The sequence below is a fragment of the Impatiens glandulifera genome, chromosome 4, assembly GCF_907164915.1.
Source record: "Impatiens glandulifera chromosome 4, dImpGla2.1, whole genome shotgun sequence".
Classification (NCBI taxonomy): Eukaryota; Viridiplantae; Streptophyta; class Magnoliopsida; order Ericales; family Balsaminaceae; genus Impatiens; species Impatiens glandulifera.
In genome coordinates, this window is record NC_061865.1 from 46,520,228 (window position 1) to 46,537,714 (window position 17,487).

The window sequence follows — 17,487 nt, forward strand, 5'->3', positions numbered from 1 at the left end:
TTTTATTAAAAAATAAAATTATATTAAATAAAATTTTAATATATTAAATTAAATGATAAGTGACTATCTCTAAATATATATAATTTTAATATATATATATATATAATTTTAGTTTATATAAAAAATGACTATTGAAATGATTGATGATGAGATATAAAATTAATATTGATTTTTTTTTTTTTAAAATAACATATTTTAATTTCATGAAATTATAACTGTATATTTTTATGTTCTAAAAATGTTAAATAAATTTAATACTCTCAAATTATTGAATGATAAATTTTATTTTTAGAAAAAATAAAAATAAATAAATAAATAAATAAATAGGCTAAAAAAGTTATTTATATTTGTACTAGAAAGAAAATATATTTGTTCAAATTTTCTTTGAACTTGAAGACCTAATTTCGTTTTCATACGCATAGAGATTTGAGAAACATGTATCATCCTACCAGAGGAGGAGTTCGCGGTGGTAGAGATCGTAAGTTTTCTCCTTCTTTGTTTTCGTTTCTCTTCTAGGGTTACGGATCTCGATCGTGTTTAGTTTTGTTGCCATGTCCTTGTTTTTCATGTATAACCAACCAATTTTTCTAAAGCGTGTTGTCGAATTGTGTTGAGAGGAGATGGAGAATCGTACTTTATATTCTATTATAATTTTCTGTTTGTGAGGTTTGTGGTTCTTTGGATACCGGCTTCGCTACATACCTTCTTTGTTGTTCTACCGGGACTTAGTTATTAATTGCTTCTTGAGTTGTGGAACATTATTTTTCTTTTGCCGTTTAAAAAAATTTCAGCTTTGAATCAAAGCGAAGCATGAAACTGATGTAAAGTTGGTGGTTGGTTTGATGTTCTTAGATGCCTATTGAGAGTCAGGGATGAATTCTTACTAGGGTTTGAGAAATTCATTAAGAAACCATGTTCTTATTGATGTATGTTAGCTTGTTGTCAATAATTCACAAATTAATCAGTTATTAGGATTGTAGCATGAGTAAGGTCTATCCCACAACTATTGTGTCAATTCTTGCGTACCAATTCGTAGAAAACAGAATCTAGCTCCAACTAAGTAACTTGAAATTTGTGCGACAAGTATACTATTACCTAAAACATGAAAGCAAATATAGGAGAGGTCTTTGAATATTTAGGATTAACTTAGAATAAGATTGATAACATGACACTTAGTTTGAATAGATTTAGCTTGTTTAGTGACAAAATTTAGTTAATCATTAAATTCATTGTGTAGAGTTTTGAGAATGAGCTATGAACTTCGAAATTGTTAGCCTCCTGAGGATTAGTCGACATACTTGCAAATTGGCATGACACCCTAGTCATTAAGAAAAATATGTAGTTGACATTTTTTTCCCTTGATATTGCTAAAAAATTGGAGGCTGGAACTGAAATTTCTCATTGTCCACGAATTCCCTTGACCTGACATTTTAGCTGAATAAGCAGTTTTTGCAGTTTTTTTTTCTTAAAATATTTATAGTCTAAGTTGTCATTGTCAAGGACTCAAGTGTATCATTCTTAATTGTGCAATTCAAGCCTGAAACATTTAAAAGTCATCTAATTAACATCATATGCCATATTTTTCTAAACCAAAAGAACAAGATGAAAAATTGTGTGTAATTATCTGTATACCACTGTAATTGATTTATTCATCATTTATGAACTGCTGTTGCTTGTTGAATTATTCCTTCATTTGGATCCCATTCATTGTTGCTATAACTTTATTCTGCTTGTGTTTGTGATTTACTGGGATTGGGTATTTTTGTCTTCCTTGATTGATGCATGCAGAATTTACCTGGGATGAAGTCAAGGTTGATAAGCATCGGGAGAATTATTTAGGTCACAGCGTCAAGGCTCCAGTAGGAAGATGGCAGAAAGGTATTGTCTAGTTGCCTCCGTAATCAGTTAACATTTAGTTCACAATCTTTTACATACTTTGTATTTTTTAAAAAGATTATCCAGTAGTAACATGGGTTTAGATAAAATAATGTTATGATGCTGGTATTCAGATTGGTGATATAAAAAAACTACTTACCATTCCATTCTGTTTTTCATCTTTACTCCATCTCATTTCATCATGTTTCTTTTTGTCTCTTTACACTTTCTTTTCTAGTATGATCCTGTCAGATAAGTCATATTTCTTTTTCTAAGATCCTCCTAATCATTTGTGTTGATGTATAATACAACTATGTTCTGTAATTATGTAAAAAATGGATGTTCATAAGATTTCACTCATAGGCTCCATTTGAGAACAATTTTTATTTATGGATTCATATACATAAACGTTTGAAAACTAATCTTAGTCAAAACTAATCTTAGTCAGAAACGCATTCAGAAATTTATTTATGTTTTTGTATCTAGATCCAAATACAAAAACATATTTAATTTTTTTTCCAAATGAGGCATAGATTCTGCTTAAATTAAAATTTCCACTTCCCAGACTTTAGTGGAAGATAATGGCTGTTGCAAGACACATACTTTGGCCTTGTTTGATATGGGATATTGCGATTATTCTCAAATAATTCACTGTTCAATCACAATCTACTCATCAATCAAATTATCAACCAAAATACTAAAATATCCTTTTAGAAAAATATTTATTCATTATATATTTATACCCTTAATGTCTTTTTACTCAAATAACCCCAAATAACATGTTCTTTCATAATCTACATCAAACAAGAATTGTTTGAGTGTACCCATTCCAAATTTCATTTGAATCACCTGGTTATTCATATAAACCCAGTTCAAACAAGGCCTTAATTTGGTTCTGCTTGATTAAAGATATGAGACAGTTGACTTGATCTATAATCCAGATTGCTTTCCTCATAACATTACTCATTGGTACTAGATAATTTAAATAAGTTTTGCATAAACAGGATTCTATGTCGTCGACTTTGTTGTTATGCTATTTATTATGAAATTCTTATCATCATCAATACTTTCCTTCTCTGTTTGGTATTGTGTTGGATTTTCTTTGTACATAATTGACGAGTTGCAGATGTATTTGAAAGTTAGTCTAATAAAAATTGTTGCAAAAAAATTCAATCCAAACAGGGAAGGATCTGATCTGGTACACAAGGGACAGGAATTCTGCAGATTCAGAGGCTGCAAAGGAAGAAATAAGAAGAATCAAGGAAGACGAGGAACAGTCCATGAGGGAAGCTCTGGGGTTGGCTCCTAAACGTGCTAACCGGCTTCAAGGTTCTCGGCTGGACAAACACGAGTTCTCAGAACTTGTAAAACGAGGCTCCACAGCTGAAGACTTGGGAGCAGGACATGCAGAGGCTGCTCAAGTTCAAGGTCTAGGATTTTCAAGGTATGAAACAAAACATGTATTTGTTTTCATTGATGCACTCCTTATAGAAATTTTTCTTTCCACATCAAATTTATACTTAGGGTTTATTTGATAAAACTGAAATTAAGTGCTCAATATTGAATTTTATGTGCATTTCAAACATTAATGTTTAATAGAAAATATACAAATATCTAAATTTTAAATACTTGGTAAAGTTGATGATACAATGTGAAACTAAACCAAATACAAATATCTAAAATTTAAATACTTGATATGTAAGCTGAAGAAAATAGTTAAATTCTATTTTACCCTTATAATGATGTAATTTGATTAATTTTCAGTAATTTAAATTGTCTTTTGTATTGCTCAACCGTTTATAGAGATTTACCATTCATAAAATACTAAACAAATTAAATTGTTTTAGCTAAAATATTTTTTTTAGCTTAGTTTGAGCTGAATCTAAATAGTTAAATGATTTGAAGTAATAATTATCAAATAAACTTTATTCAAATAAATACTCAATCATTTAGGGTATGTTTGATAAAATTAAAAGTTAGGTGTTTGATGCTGAATTTTAAGTACTGAATTAGTAAATGCCTGAATTAATAAAGGCTGAATAATCCAAATAAAAATATCTGAATTTCAAGTTAGATTTGACCAAATATGGAGCTAATATCAAAAACATAATTAGAGACTATTTTACCCTTATAATTTAATTTGATGAAGTTACAGGTTTATAATTGTTTATATGCTCGTATTATTATTTTTGAGTTATTCATAACTTACCGACGAAGCTAAACTTTCTAGCTTAATTTGAGTTTATTCCAAATAATTAAGTGATTTTAAAGAATAATTATGAAATAGACTTAATTCAAACAAGCACTTAATTAGTTAGATTAAGTGATGAGCTGTTTTATGAAACACTGCCTAAGATTAAATGATAAGTTTTGAAATTAAATGCAACCTTATTAGTACTATGATTACTAATTTTCCCATAATGAATGTGCAAAGTGGTAGAGATTTTTGAATTAGTTTTTGAAAAGTGGCAACTCTTTATTCATGATTGCAGAGCTCCCCGGGCTTATGAAGAGTCTGGTTCTGCTACACTACAGCCCACAGCAGAAGTTAAACCATCAAACATGACCACTCCTGCACCTGCGCTGGCTCCTACTCCATCTGTGAGAGACAACAATGAGGAATCAGATGAAGAAAGGAGCCGAAAGAAACAGAGGCGAGAAGAGAAGAAAAGGGAGAAGAAGCTTGAGAGGCGGGAAGAGAAACGTGACAGGCGAGAGAAACGACATTCTGAGGACAGGCGGAGTGGAAAGAAAGAGAGAAGAGAGAAGAGGAGACACGATTCCGACTAACTAAAAACTGGTGTTGTGTAATTGTTGGTGTTTGTTTTAAAGTATTTGATAAAATGAATATTGGCATCTTGACTAATACTCCACTCTTGATACAGATAGATTTGTTTTTATTATTATGTCTTGAAATCTGTTAGATTCTCTTATATTATTATGTAAAAAATGTGGTAACTTGTTTGTTATTGTGGGAAGTATATGGGAGTTATATGAAAAATAATATTATGATACGTCGATTTGTTTAAATAATAAGAGTCTACTTAAAAGATATAATATCACAAATTCAAATCATTAAAAACGGTTTAAGTTGAAATGAGGATCCCGTATGAGATCTTGGAGAAATAATCACATATGCAAGATTAGGTTAAAACATACAACCTAATTAATAATTGGGTTAGTAACCCACACCACAATTCTAAAAACACATAATCAATACACATTCTCATAAATAAATTCATTATTCATGAACTTGTCATATAAACTTTCTCAATATCCCTTTTCATCTTTACCTTATTTTTATTCAATAAACAAATGCTTATTACTAAAATGCCCAATGTAATATCATCATGCTTGTTTATCTAGGAGCAAAAATAATAATGGGGCTTCTTACTATGTGTGTGCCATCTATCCATGACAAAGAAGCAGACACAAACTTCTGTTTCAAATTAAGTCTTCCTGTGACAGTCATCATGAATGATCGAGTTTGTCCAACTTTAGAGAAAAAGAGTTTGTTCGGCACGACTACTATTTTCAGTGCAGGCGGAGCAACAATCTGGGCGTTATAAATAGATGATGCTAATCCCACATTAGTAACTCTCCTAGTGAAAGTGACATTAAAAGGAGTTGTAGGCAATACATTTTTAGAAAATGAAGGAATGTTTAGATTCCAAGCAGTTTTACATCCAGAGAAGATGCAGGAACATGGTATAATGTTTTTAGTAAGTCTTTTCAACTGCTTGTTGTTATACTTTAGTGAACACAAGAGTTGTAAATAGTCCGCTTTACTAGCATCATACACAAGACCGGGATCAATAGCCCCTACAGGGTTTATTTGGCCTGCTCCATAACCAAATTCTTGTCCAGAATATGTATTTGCATTCATCTTGAAGGCTGCAAGAGAATTATTACGTGTTTCAAGTTTCTCAAAAGTTTGTAAGAATAAATGCATTAAACATTGTATATATACCAGTAGTCATAAGAGAAGATTTTATAGCAGATGGAGACCATGAAGGATGGAAGGATTTGACATAAGCGGCGGCAGCAGTAACATGTGAAGTGGCTACTGATGTACCCGATAGGATGTTATAAGGAAGCCTCCTTTTATCAATTTGTACTCCCTCAGGAGAATTCAAAAGTGTCCATGCTCCCAATATACCAATACCAGGCGCACATAAATCCGGCTACAATAAGAGCAAAATCTTCAATATAAGTTATTGTAAGGTAAATACATTCATTATGTCTAACTTCAACTAGAAACCATGTTTTCTCATATTTATTTTTAACTAGAAACCATAATACAACCTTGAGGATGCTATATGTTAAGGGATTCGGTCCCCTAGATGACATGGATGCAATATAAGGTGCAAACTCATCAATAGCTTCATTGCTCTTCAATATGCTTGCTATTGGATTTCTGTTTTTCAAACAAGAAAATAGTCAATGAATAAAATTATAATCCAAAATTGTTAGATTAACTCAAATACTATGGTATATACCTTGTTGTGTTAATATAGCTCATGATGTCGTATCTAACCTTATCGTCAACATAAGTTGCAGGGAGGGGAAACGCGAGACCATTATCTTTGGGTCCATTTGCTCGTATCACCATACCAGTTGCTCCTGCCAAAAGAGCTCCTGCTCCTGAATTAAGTTGGTCACAAAGAACAATTTTACCTTTTACCAATGTTAGCGTCTAGTGAATTGATTTGACAGAATCTGCATTGTATGAGAGTAATAAAATAGTCTGAACAAAAGATTTTAAATTACTGGGCAACTTCATATTCTCAGAATCTCAATAAAAACATATAACAAAATTATACAAGAATTGCTACAAATCAACCCCATATCATGATCATGCAACCTCTCATAATGTCATAGCAAAAAAAAATAAAAACTGATCAGATTCATGAACTAATGGGTTGAAGGATAAGAGAGATTATGGGTAGAGTCCCTAGAGGGATGGAAGTTTTGACCATAGAAAATTCCTTGCATTTACTTAAAACATTCACCTAAACCCTAAATCAAACAAATCAAACAAACTAAACATATTCTATCATTCAACTTGATAATAATACCTAGATACAGCACCAGAAATATTCAATGTTTTATTTGGAACATCACCACCATACACTAAAGGGAGGAAACCATTTGAATCAAACGTGTTCACTGTATCTCCCTGCAGTTAAAGAGATGAATCAATAATTAAAATATATTAAGAACATTGTATCTATGATTTGCTGAAACGAGAAGAAATGATAGTGAAAGATTTTACCTGAAAAGTTGCATGATTACCCAACTTCAATTTGGTAAAGAATCTTCGATCAATGGTGCTTGCTGCAACTGTAATTGCCCATGGAGCAACATTGGTAACAGTTGAAATTTCCGGACCATCGTTTCCACCGGCCATTGTCGTCAGAATTCCCTTTCCCATGGCAAGGAAAGATCCAATAGCTATCGAATCGTCGAGATAATTTGCATTATAGTCATTTCCGTTAGAAATTGATATTATGTCAACTCCATCTTTAATGGCATCATCGAATGCAGCCAGGATGTCAGCATCTGCGCAAATGTTATTGGACCAACAAACCTTATATACGGCAATCCGTGAAGACGGAACTCCTCCCCGAGCTGTACCTTTGCCGAGACCGGAAAAGCTTGCCGAACTAATAGGGTTTCCGGCGATCGTTGATGCTATATGAGTTCCATGACCATTGGTGTCTCTTGGAGATTTGATATCAGTTTCCGTGAAGTCTCCCTTTATGTTATAGTACCTTGCTCCAATAATTTTACTGCAATTAAAGAGTACTTCTTGGTATGAATACAATATTTTCACTATTTATTTATTTTTTTTGAATAAAAATAATAACATAATAGGAGTTAATTTAAATAAATACAATCAAATTCTTACTTATTGCAGGTGAAATTTATTAATCCTCGACACGAGCCTTTCCATTTACGTGGTGGAGGTCCAAATCCTGTATCTCTAAAATTATCTAATTCTGGCCAAATTCCGGTATCGATTATTCCAACAATGATGTTACTCTCCACCGATTTTACTCTTCTACTTGTTTCATAAAATCCAATGAAGTCCCATGATCTCGTAGTGTACAAATGATTATTTCTATTTGAAAATACCGATACCACTTCTTCCATTACTGTAATGAATTAAATTGATGCATATAAGTGTATTATCTATAATTTTGTATGAGAAGAAATGAATTATCTTACATGAAATTCGATGATATTCGTCCTTCGTTAACATGACGACAAAACCATTGAAATCGGCCTTATAAGTGTGAAGAAGTGACGTAGAAATGTTGTTGTTTAAACTAAAAAAAATTGTATCTTAGAAATAATTAAACAATCATCTCATATATATGACATTGTTTAAATTAATAAAAGAAAATAGGGAAAAATATGTTTAAGAAACTATATTGATGATAATATTACCCTCCAAATGCTTTTTTAAGAAAGTTTGAATGCAAGACATGGAGAGGGATGTCTGATTCCTGTTTCAAGTCTCCCAAGTATACTATATATTCCTGAATGATAGAAAAAACTATTGAAGTGAGAAATATAGTGGAACTCATTTAATAAAATTTATATTCCTGTGGCAAATCAAATTTCTTTTTCACAAATTCTTTTCTTTCTTCTACAAGTTATTTTTGTTTCAAGGCATTGATTTAGTGAAAGTGAGATATAGTTTGTAAAAATATGGCTTAATATGTAACTTAAGACAAACACATAACTAAGACTAAGTTTGATTACGCTGGAACTCAGGAGCCGTTATGTGTGATGAAATAAATTACAAATATTTTAGAGTAAACCACTGGACCACCATAACCCAAACTCAAAGAGATAACCATTAAGGTATCTATAGCCTATTAAACTTGTTTTATAACGAAATCTCATTCACTATAAATCTCTGATATGGGACATTACAATTTCCCAACTTAGTCACTTGACATCCTCGACGCGATCCTATTCGTAGTCCCAAATTCTACCGATTAGGACTTTAGAAGTGACTTAAAAATATATAATTAATATGAAACTTAAAAAATATTGAAATAAAATAAAGACATACAGATAACTAAGACCAAGTTTATTAATCAATTTGAATCTTATGAGGTGTAATATTTCAAACTCGAGTATCCTTATCTTTGAAGAAATAAACTACAAATATATTCGAACAAATCAGTAGGCCACTACAAATCAAGCTCAAAAACGTACTCATATATATATTATATTATATATATATTATATATATATATATATTATATTCATTTTTATAAAAAAATTTAAATTTTCTATAAATTCTTGATTAGGGACATCACAATCTTTCAAATTTAGTCACGTGACGTACTTATCACCATCTCATTCGTAGTCCCAAATAGGAATTTTAACGGGTACCCTATCTGGTGAGTGAATATTTGTCCCCAACCCATATTTTATTTTACCATCCGATTCAAAATTTGATGGGTATCTCTATTTCTATTCTCATCCGCTGTGAATTTATATATTTTATTAAAAAGAAGTTACAAAATATAGATTGAAAAATAATTAAATCAATAACTTTAAAACTAGTAATGTCTAAATTTTTAAAAAGAATTAAAAGCATTACTTACCCTATATAAGTATGTTGTATACTAATATAATTGAAGAAGAAAATATATGGATTAAATGTTGAAAAAATATTAAAGATTGAAGATGAAAAGTGATTAGAGAGAGAAATAATATTTTGTTAGTTAAAAATGAAGATGAATGATGAAGGAGAATTAATTTTTTTGGTATTAGAAAAAACAATTAGTGTAAAGTGTGGATAAAAGTGAAACAAATGATGTAATTATTAGAATGGATGTAATGATGGGCATATAAAGTTTCACATTAATATTTAGTAAAACAAATATAAATATTTTTTAATATTAATATAGTCGGATATCGGAATTTGTGTTTGGATTTTGCATATTTTCTATCTCTAAACTCGTCGAGTATCTTTTCTATAATCCATACCCGATCCCAACTCCGAACTCGATTTAAAATACTCAAATCTCACCATCGGGTACCCACAAGTATTGGGTCAGGTATTGGAGTTCGGATTTAGGTTTCGTATACTTCCCATCCCTGATCTCGAACTCGATCGGGTATCTATTCTATTACCTGACCCCGATCCCAAACTCGATTTAAAATACTCAAACTCGACCATCGAATATACGGATATTTATTGTCATTTATAGTTCCAAACTCCACCGATTAAGACTCTAGAATTGAACTATGTGACACGTAGTTCATGCGAAATTCAAGATGTGCTCACCCATGACACTTTGTCTTACCATCGAGTCGGCTCTAATACCTAGGACCGACCCTAAGGTAATTCCAGCAAGCTCACGGGCTAGGACATCACATCCTAGGGAAGCCTATTTAATAAAAATCAATATTTTTATTTAAATTTTCTAGTTTTTTTATAACATTAAAGGATTTAGTTTAGTGGTTCAACATGAAAATTGAGAATTTTTATTTGGTCATTAGTTCAAATATAATCAAAAATATTTTTTATTAAATTAGAACTAAGGCAGCCCGAACATTATGTGTGAGAAAATAGACCACAAATATCTTCGAGTAAATTATTGGACAACCAAAGCCCAAGCTTAAAAAGATGGACATGAAGTTATTTCTAATTTATTAGACTTATTTTTATAACTAGTTATATTTACTATAATTTTTCGATGCGAGACATCTTATACACATATTTAAATTTTATTATTTATGTTTCTATGGTTTTGGTTATCTTTGGGCACAAGTTAGAATACAGACCAATTGTCATGACTCATGACTCCTCCTAACTTTTAGAGATCGTATATCATTTAGTCTAAGTCTTGTCACATGAGATATCTATTTTATATATATAAAACAAAGAGTAACTATTAAAAATAAAAAATAAACACATGCCTTTCGATCATGCCCACTAGCTTGGGTACAATTAAGAAAAATGACATAGAAGGTACATAATTGAAGAAAACTTGGAACAAATAATTTTTTTGTTGTATGCATCATGTTGTAAGATATTTTTTTTATCTTAATTTAGTTTGGAAGGGAGGTTCTATATTTAACCCTTTTATAGATTCCAAAAGTTGTAGCAACACTAAGAACTCTTTGAAATTTGGCAAATCTAATGCATATTCGGTCAATATATATTTTTTTTCTTATTTATGACTTTTTTGAGAAAATTGACTTTTTTAAATTAAATTTTGCAGTAAAATGTTTTAAAACACTTAGAAAATTAAATTTTTTTCTTCCATTATACCCACAAAGATGTTTGTGTACAAATAATACTTTTGGTACCTCTTTTCATGTTTTTTTATGGATTTTATTTTTGCTTCTAAAATTTCATATTATTTTCCTTCAAAACTTAGTAAATGTTTGGATCTATAGTACCCACCGGCGGAGCTACATCAAAGGCGAAGGTGGGTTGTAGCCCAGGCTAAATATGTAAAACATTGTATACTAATGTTTAAACAAGAGAGTATTGTCTTTGTGGTTTTCAAAGGAAACGAAATAAAAAAAATTAAGAAACATTAGTCTTAAAGCATTAACTTATGGATTATATTAATTTAAGAAAGTATATTTGACAACCATTTTAAAAAATAATAAATGCTACAATAACTATTTTTTATAGGTTTCTTTTTATAAAAATTAAGATTAAAATAGATAACATTAGTTTAAAAGCATATTTATAGATTGTATTAACCTTAAAAAGATATATTTGAGAAATAAAGTTAAATTCTTAGTTTTCCAATATGTTATTTCGAAGTCTAATAAGTTAAGAGACCAATATAACAACTTAAATATCAGTGGTAGAAATGATCACCATCAAAGTATGTAATAATATTAAGCTAACAAAAAAATTAAATTAGAACCTATATGATAATAGTGTTGGGATACCAGGAGATGAAGTATCCTTTAATTTAAGAACAACAACATCAAACTATTACAGAAACGAAAGAAACAATTAAATAACGCAAACACAATATTTATAGTTGATCGGCCATAACATGCCTACATCCACTTTGAAGCACAAAAGGCTCTCAACTTTATTACCAAGATTTTTATAAGAGTATTACAATGATTCTCTCATAATGAAATCTCACACACAACTTACAAGGAAGCGATGTTCTCAAGGCAAAGACTTGACTTTCTAAAGTGTCTGACTGCACCTTTAAATAAACCCCCAATTAGGTCAATATCAATATCTTGTTCAAATCTCTTAAAGAGCTTCCAAAATATTCTTACCATATTTCCTAATTGTATTTCCATAAAAAAATATTTACTTTTCTTTTGTGTTAATCTTATTTCCAAATATCAAGATTATACACAAAAATATATAGTTTCCTTTTGTTGAATATACCCTTCATTGTACTAAGATTGTGTACTATGAATATACCATATTTGTAATATTGTAAATCCATTCTCAACACTTCACCTTGATTTACATGCTATCTCCCTCGTGTCTTCCATCATTTTTCTTTGTCAAAAAGCAAAGTCTTCATAGCTCCTAAATTCAAGAACTATCAGCATATCAAAAATATTGTCATCTTCTTGATAACAACGTATCTTCGCTCGATTATGCTACTCTCGATGTGAATCCCACATCGAACTTTAGCGTGTAAAACCCTTCGGCAAGAGTAAAGCCACGGAACCCTTATGCTATTTAAATCATCCATTATATCACATATAATGGATTATACAATATTTTTGCAAATTAAGATTTATAATCTAACAGATTATATAAACCTTCAAAAATATCATCATCATTAAAGATGGTACATACATATAAAATAGTTGAAGACAAATGTTTTTTCTTCCTAACACCTACCTCCGTCTTGATTCGTCTCCCTCTCTTTGTTTTTTTTGTCACTGAAATTTACAATCTGATTGATTACGTAAATCCTCAATAACAATATCATCATGAAAGATGGTTCATACATATGGAATGTATCTTCACAAATTGTGGAAATACCTAATTATAGGTATCTAGGGAGTGAAGAGAAAGTAGTTGAAAAAACATATATATTTTTCCTAACACCTTCCTTCGCCTTGCTTTGCCTCCCTCTCTCTATCTTCTTCATTTTCAAAATTAGATATTTATCAAAAAAATGAGGACACCCAAAACGAACTTCCATCATCTGCTTCCTCAAAATAAGATACCAATCGAAAGCGGAGAAGACCTAAGACGAACTTCAATCGTCTATTTCTTTAAAATCAGATATTTATCAAAACTGAGGACACCAATGATGATCATCCATCTTCTAATCCTCAAGATAAGATATTGATCAAAGCCGATAAGACCCAAGAAGAACTTCCATTGTCTAATTTTTCAAAATCAGATATTTGTCAAAAATCGAGGACACTCCAAACGAACACCCATCGTCTACTTTCTCAAAGTTAGATACTGACCGAAAGCCAATAAGACCCAAGAAAAACTTACATCATATGAATAATTAGGTATCTAATGACATCTCTTTACTCAAGCTGAAGATCTAGCCAAACATTTGCCACCCATCTTGCATTGAACTTTGCACACTCAACCAAATTGTCTAATTGTCTTCAATTGTTTTCACTATGCTTCATAGTTTCTTCAAGAGAAATCGTTAATGTCCTTCCATTTTAATTGATCGAGCCTCTCATCTATCCCCTTTTTCATGACTAGGAATCACATTCAAGGTTTCATTCATCTTCTCGCATCAGATGCCAATTCAATGATCTCATTCGCCTTCGAATTGACTAAGCCTCTCATCTAGCCCCTTTTTCATGACTAAGAATCTCATTCAAGGTCACTGTAGAATTTTGAGAGAAAAAAACAATATTTTATTACACCATTCTTTACATAAGAGGTCTAGCGTTTAAATAATAAACATTATATTTACAAGAAAGAAAATCAATTAAATAATAAAATCATGTAATTGATTTAACAATCAACCGCCAATTAACAAATCAATTAGTTTAATTGATTGATTTGCTACTGACATTCTCAACATTCCATTCTCAGTCAATTAACAACTCAATTAGTCTAGTTGATTGATTTGCTACTGACTTTCCATATTTGAGAGATAATTCTACACTCCCCCTCAAGTTGGGTAGTAGATATTGAACGTGCCTAACTTGCCACATAGTTCCTCGAAATTCGGTTTAGGAAGAGCTTTGGTGAGTATGTCAGCCACCTGATTGCGAGATATAACGTAGAGAGGTGCAATAGAGCCTTTATTTACATTCTCTGAAATAAAGTGACGATCAATTTCAATGTGTTTGGTCCTAGCACGATGAATAGGATTCTTTGCAATACTAATTGCAGCTTGGTTGTCACACAACATTTGAATAGGTCTATCTGGAGGCAATCCTAACTCTTCAAGGATGTGGCGTATCCAAATTCCTTTACAAATTCCGAGTGCAAGAGAACGATACTCAGCTTCGGCACTACTCTGAGCAACAATAGATTGTTTCTTGCTTCTCCATGTGATGAGGTTGCCCTATACAAATGAACAATATCCAGAGGTGGATTTTCTGTCGGTAATGTCCCCGGCCCAATCGGCATCGGTGAACACACAAATTGACTTGACGTCGTCTTTACGTGTGAATAGAAGGCCTTTTCCCGGAGAACCTTTTAGGTACCTTAGAATTCTGAAAATTGTGTTCATATGTTCTTCGGAAGGGCGATTCATGAATTGGCTAACAACGCTCACTACGAAGCCAATGCCGGGACGAGTGTGAGATAAGTACATGAGTCGCCCCACAAGTCGTTGGTATCTACATTTTTCGGTTGGAGTATTGTCGTTGTTATTTCCAAGTTTGTGGACCGAGTCCATGGGGGTGTTGGTAGGCTTACATCCAAGCATGCTTGTTTCCTTTAAAAGGTCTATGGTGTATTTCCTTTGAGATAAGGAGATTCCCTTCTTTGATCAGGCAAGTTCCATTCCTAGGAAAAACTTGAGGGATCCGAGATCTTTGGTTTCAAATCGGCTACCTATGAATTCTTTCAAATTTTGAATCTCTTTTTTATCGTCCCCGGTTATGATTATGTCATCAACGTAGACAATGAGGATTGTGATCTTTTTATTCGGAGCAATTTTGACAAACATAGTGTGGTCGGCATGGCATTGAGAGAAGCCATTCTCGATGATGGAGATTGAGAATTTTTCGAACCATGCCCTTGGTGATTGTTTGAGACCATATAGAGATTTATGGAGGCGACACACTTCGTTAGGTGAAGCACTAATACCAGGAGGCACTTTCATGTAAACTTCTTCTTCAAGGTCTCCATTTAGGAAGGCGTTTTTTACGTCGAGTTGGTGTATTTCCAATCTTTGTTAACCGCTAAAGATAGAAGTATTCGAATGGTGTTGAGTTTTGCAACAGGCGCAAAAGTTTCGAAGTAATCTATCCCATATGATTGGGAAAATCCTTTAGCGACTAAACGAGCTTTGTACCTTTCAATCGATCCATTTGAGTTATGTTTTGTCTTGAAGATCCATTTACATCCGATGAGTTTCTTTCCCTTTGGAAGCTCACAGAGGGACCATGTATGATTTTTTATAAGTGCGTCAATTTCTTCATTAATAGCACGTTTCCATTCTAGTTGTTCGAAGGCTTCATGAATGGATGTAGGTATTTTCACGTTGTCTTAGTCGGCAATGCTGGCCCGATATGACTCCGATAGACATTTGTATGAAACAAATTTTGAGATCGGGTGATTTGTGCATGACCTAACACCTTTCTTGAGAGCAATGGGTAAGTCAATATGAGGAATATCATGATTAACTATTGTACCTGAAACTTCTGTTGGACTCAGGCCTGAGGAGGATTCATGGACTGGTGCAAGTTGTGTTTTTTGTCGAACGTAGACTTTTAGCTCTTTTTCCGAAGGAGGTGGCTGTGAGGTTGGTGAAGAAGTGGTTGTGGGTTCGGGTGTAACTTCGAGAGGTGGATGTGAGGTTGGTGAAGATGTGGTTGTGGGTTCGGATGTGACTTCGATTAAAGATGATATTTCAGGTATTGATTTGGGTATAGGTACGAATGTATTAGAGGTAATGTCTTCGAGAGGACCATCATGTTGAGGATTGTTGAGATTCTCTCCCTCAACATGGTGGTAGAAGGGTTGATCTTCAAAGAATGAGACATCCATAGAGTAGAAAGTCTTTTTGGAGCGAGGACAATAGCATTTGTACCCTTTCTGATTTGGTGAGTATCCTAAAAAGATGCATTTCGTGGATCGAGGGTCGAGTTTGTCCTGATTATGGTTATGAATGTGGACAAAGGAGGTGCATCCAAAAATCTTTGCGAGAGTGTTTTTGGATGCGATTTTGGAATTGGGAAAGATTTTTAAGAGAGTTTCAATTGGACTTTGGAATTGGAGAATGTGTGATGGCATACAGTTGATAAGGTAGGCAGCGGTGGATATGGCATTGCCCCCCAATATATTTTGGGAGCATTTGAGTCAATTAGAAGAGATCGAGTTACTTGAGCAGATGACGGTTTTTTCTTTCGGCGACTCCATTTTGTTGGGGGAGTATCAACACAAGAGCTTAAATGGATGATGCCTTTTGATTTTAAGAAGTCATCGAGATTGGAAGATAAAAATTCGTGTTCGTTATCGGTTTTAAAAGCTTGGATTGTGGCTTTGAATTGATTATGGATTAAGACGAAGAAGTCTGTGAAGATTTGACAAACTTCAGATTTTTCCTTCATGAGAAAAAGCCAAGTGAGACGAGTGTGGTCATCGATAAAGGTCACAAACCATCGTTTACCATTTAAAGAGTTAGTGCGAGAGGGTCCCACACATCGCTGCGAATTAATGAAAATGGTTTAGAAGGTTTGTATGCAATGTTTGGATAAGAAGATCGAGTGTGTTTTGGGGTTGTAGAATTATCTCTCAAATATGAAAAGTCGGTAGCAAATCAATCCACTAGACTAATTGAGCTGTTAATTGACTGAGAATGGAATGTTGAGAATGGAATGTTGAGAATGTCAGTAGAAAATCAATCAATCACACTAATTGATTTGCTAATTGGCCGTTGATTGTCAAATCAATTACATTATTTTATTATTTAATTAATTTCATTTCTTGTAAATGTAATGTTTATTATTTAAACGCTAGACCTCTTATGTAAAGAATGGTGTAATAAAATATTGTTTTGCAAATTGACAACTTTCACAATGAAAAGAACTAGAGACTTCATTAATAAACAATTTCGGAAAAAGTTTTGCCAAATACAAAAAACTAGGATGTCCTAGTCTACGATGCGACAACACTATCTCGGCACGTTTATTTGAAAGGGAAGTTGAATAACATGAGACATTTTCCTTAGATAGACTAGGTTGTAGAATGTAGAGTCATGAACACAACTTACCATTCCCAATCGTCCTCCCCGATTTCGTATCCTGAAATTCATAGCCATTCGGGTAGAATTTAGTAAGACATTTTAAATCATGACAAATCTTTCTAATTGACAATAGATTGCACTCAAGATTTGGAAAATAAAGAATATTTTTTAAACAAATGGTAGGCATTAAGAAAGCCGATCCAATTCCTATAACTCTTACGAACTGGCCGTTAGCCAC

General features: G+C 32.5%; 2 protein-coding genes across 2 annotated transcripts; one reads left to right on the forward strand and one right to left on the reverse strand.

Moving 5' to 3' along the window:
- The first annotated feature begins 355 nt into the window (after nucleotides 1–355).
- Nucleotides 356–4,793, forward strand: LOC124934310 (multiple myeloma tumor-associated protein 2 homolog). Its single transcript, XM_047474821.1, has 4 exons — nucleotides 356–478; nucleotides 1,789–1,878; nucleotides 3,058–3,319; nucleotides 4,368–4,793. Exons 1-4 carry the CDS (start codon nucleotides 436–438, stop codon nucleotides 4,663–4,665), a joined length of 693 nt encoding a protein of 230 aa, XP_047330777.1. The 5' UTR covers nucleotides 356–435; the 3' UTR covers nucleotides 4,666–4,793.
- Nucleotides 4,794–5,233: 440 nt separating this feature from the next.
- Nucleotides 5,234–14,735, reverse strand: LOC124935235 (cucumisin-like). Its single transcript, XM_047475682.1, has 10 exons — nucleotides 14,490–14,735; nucleotides 14,035–14,399; nucleotides 8,107–8,207; nucleotides 7,787–8,033; nucleotides 7,151–7,667; nucleotides 6,967–7,054; nucleotides 6,375–6,519; nucleotides 6,181–6,292; nucleotides 5,846–6,059; nucleotides 5,234–5,769 (listed from the first exon to the last, which is right to left on the reverse strand). Exons 1-10 carry the CDS (start codon nucleotides 14,733–14,735, stop codon nucleotides 5,234–5,236), a joined length of 2,571 nt encoding a protein of 856 aa, XP_047331638.1.
- Nucleotides 14,736–17,487: the final 2,752 nt, after the last annotated feature.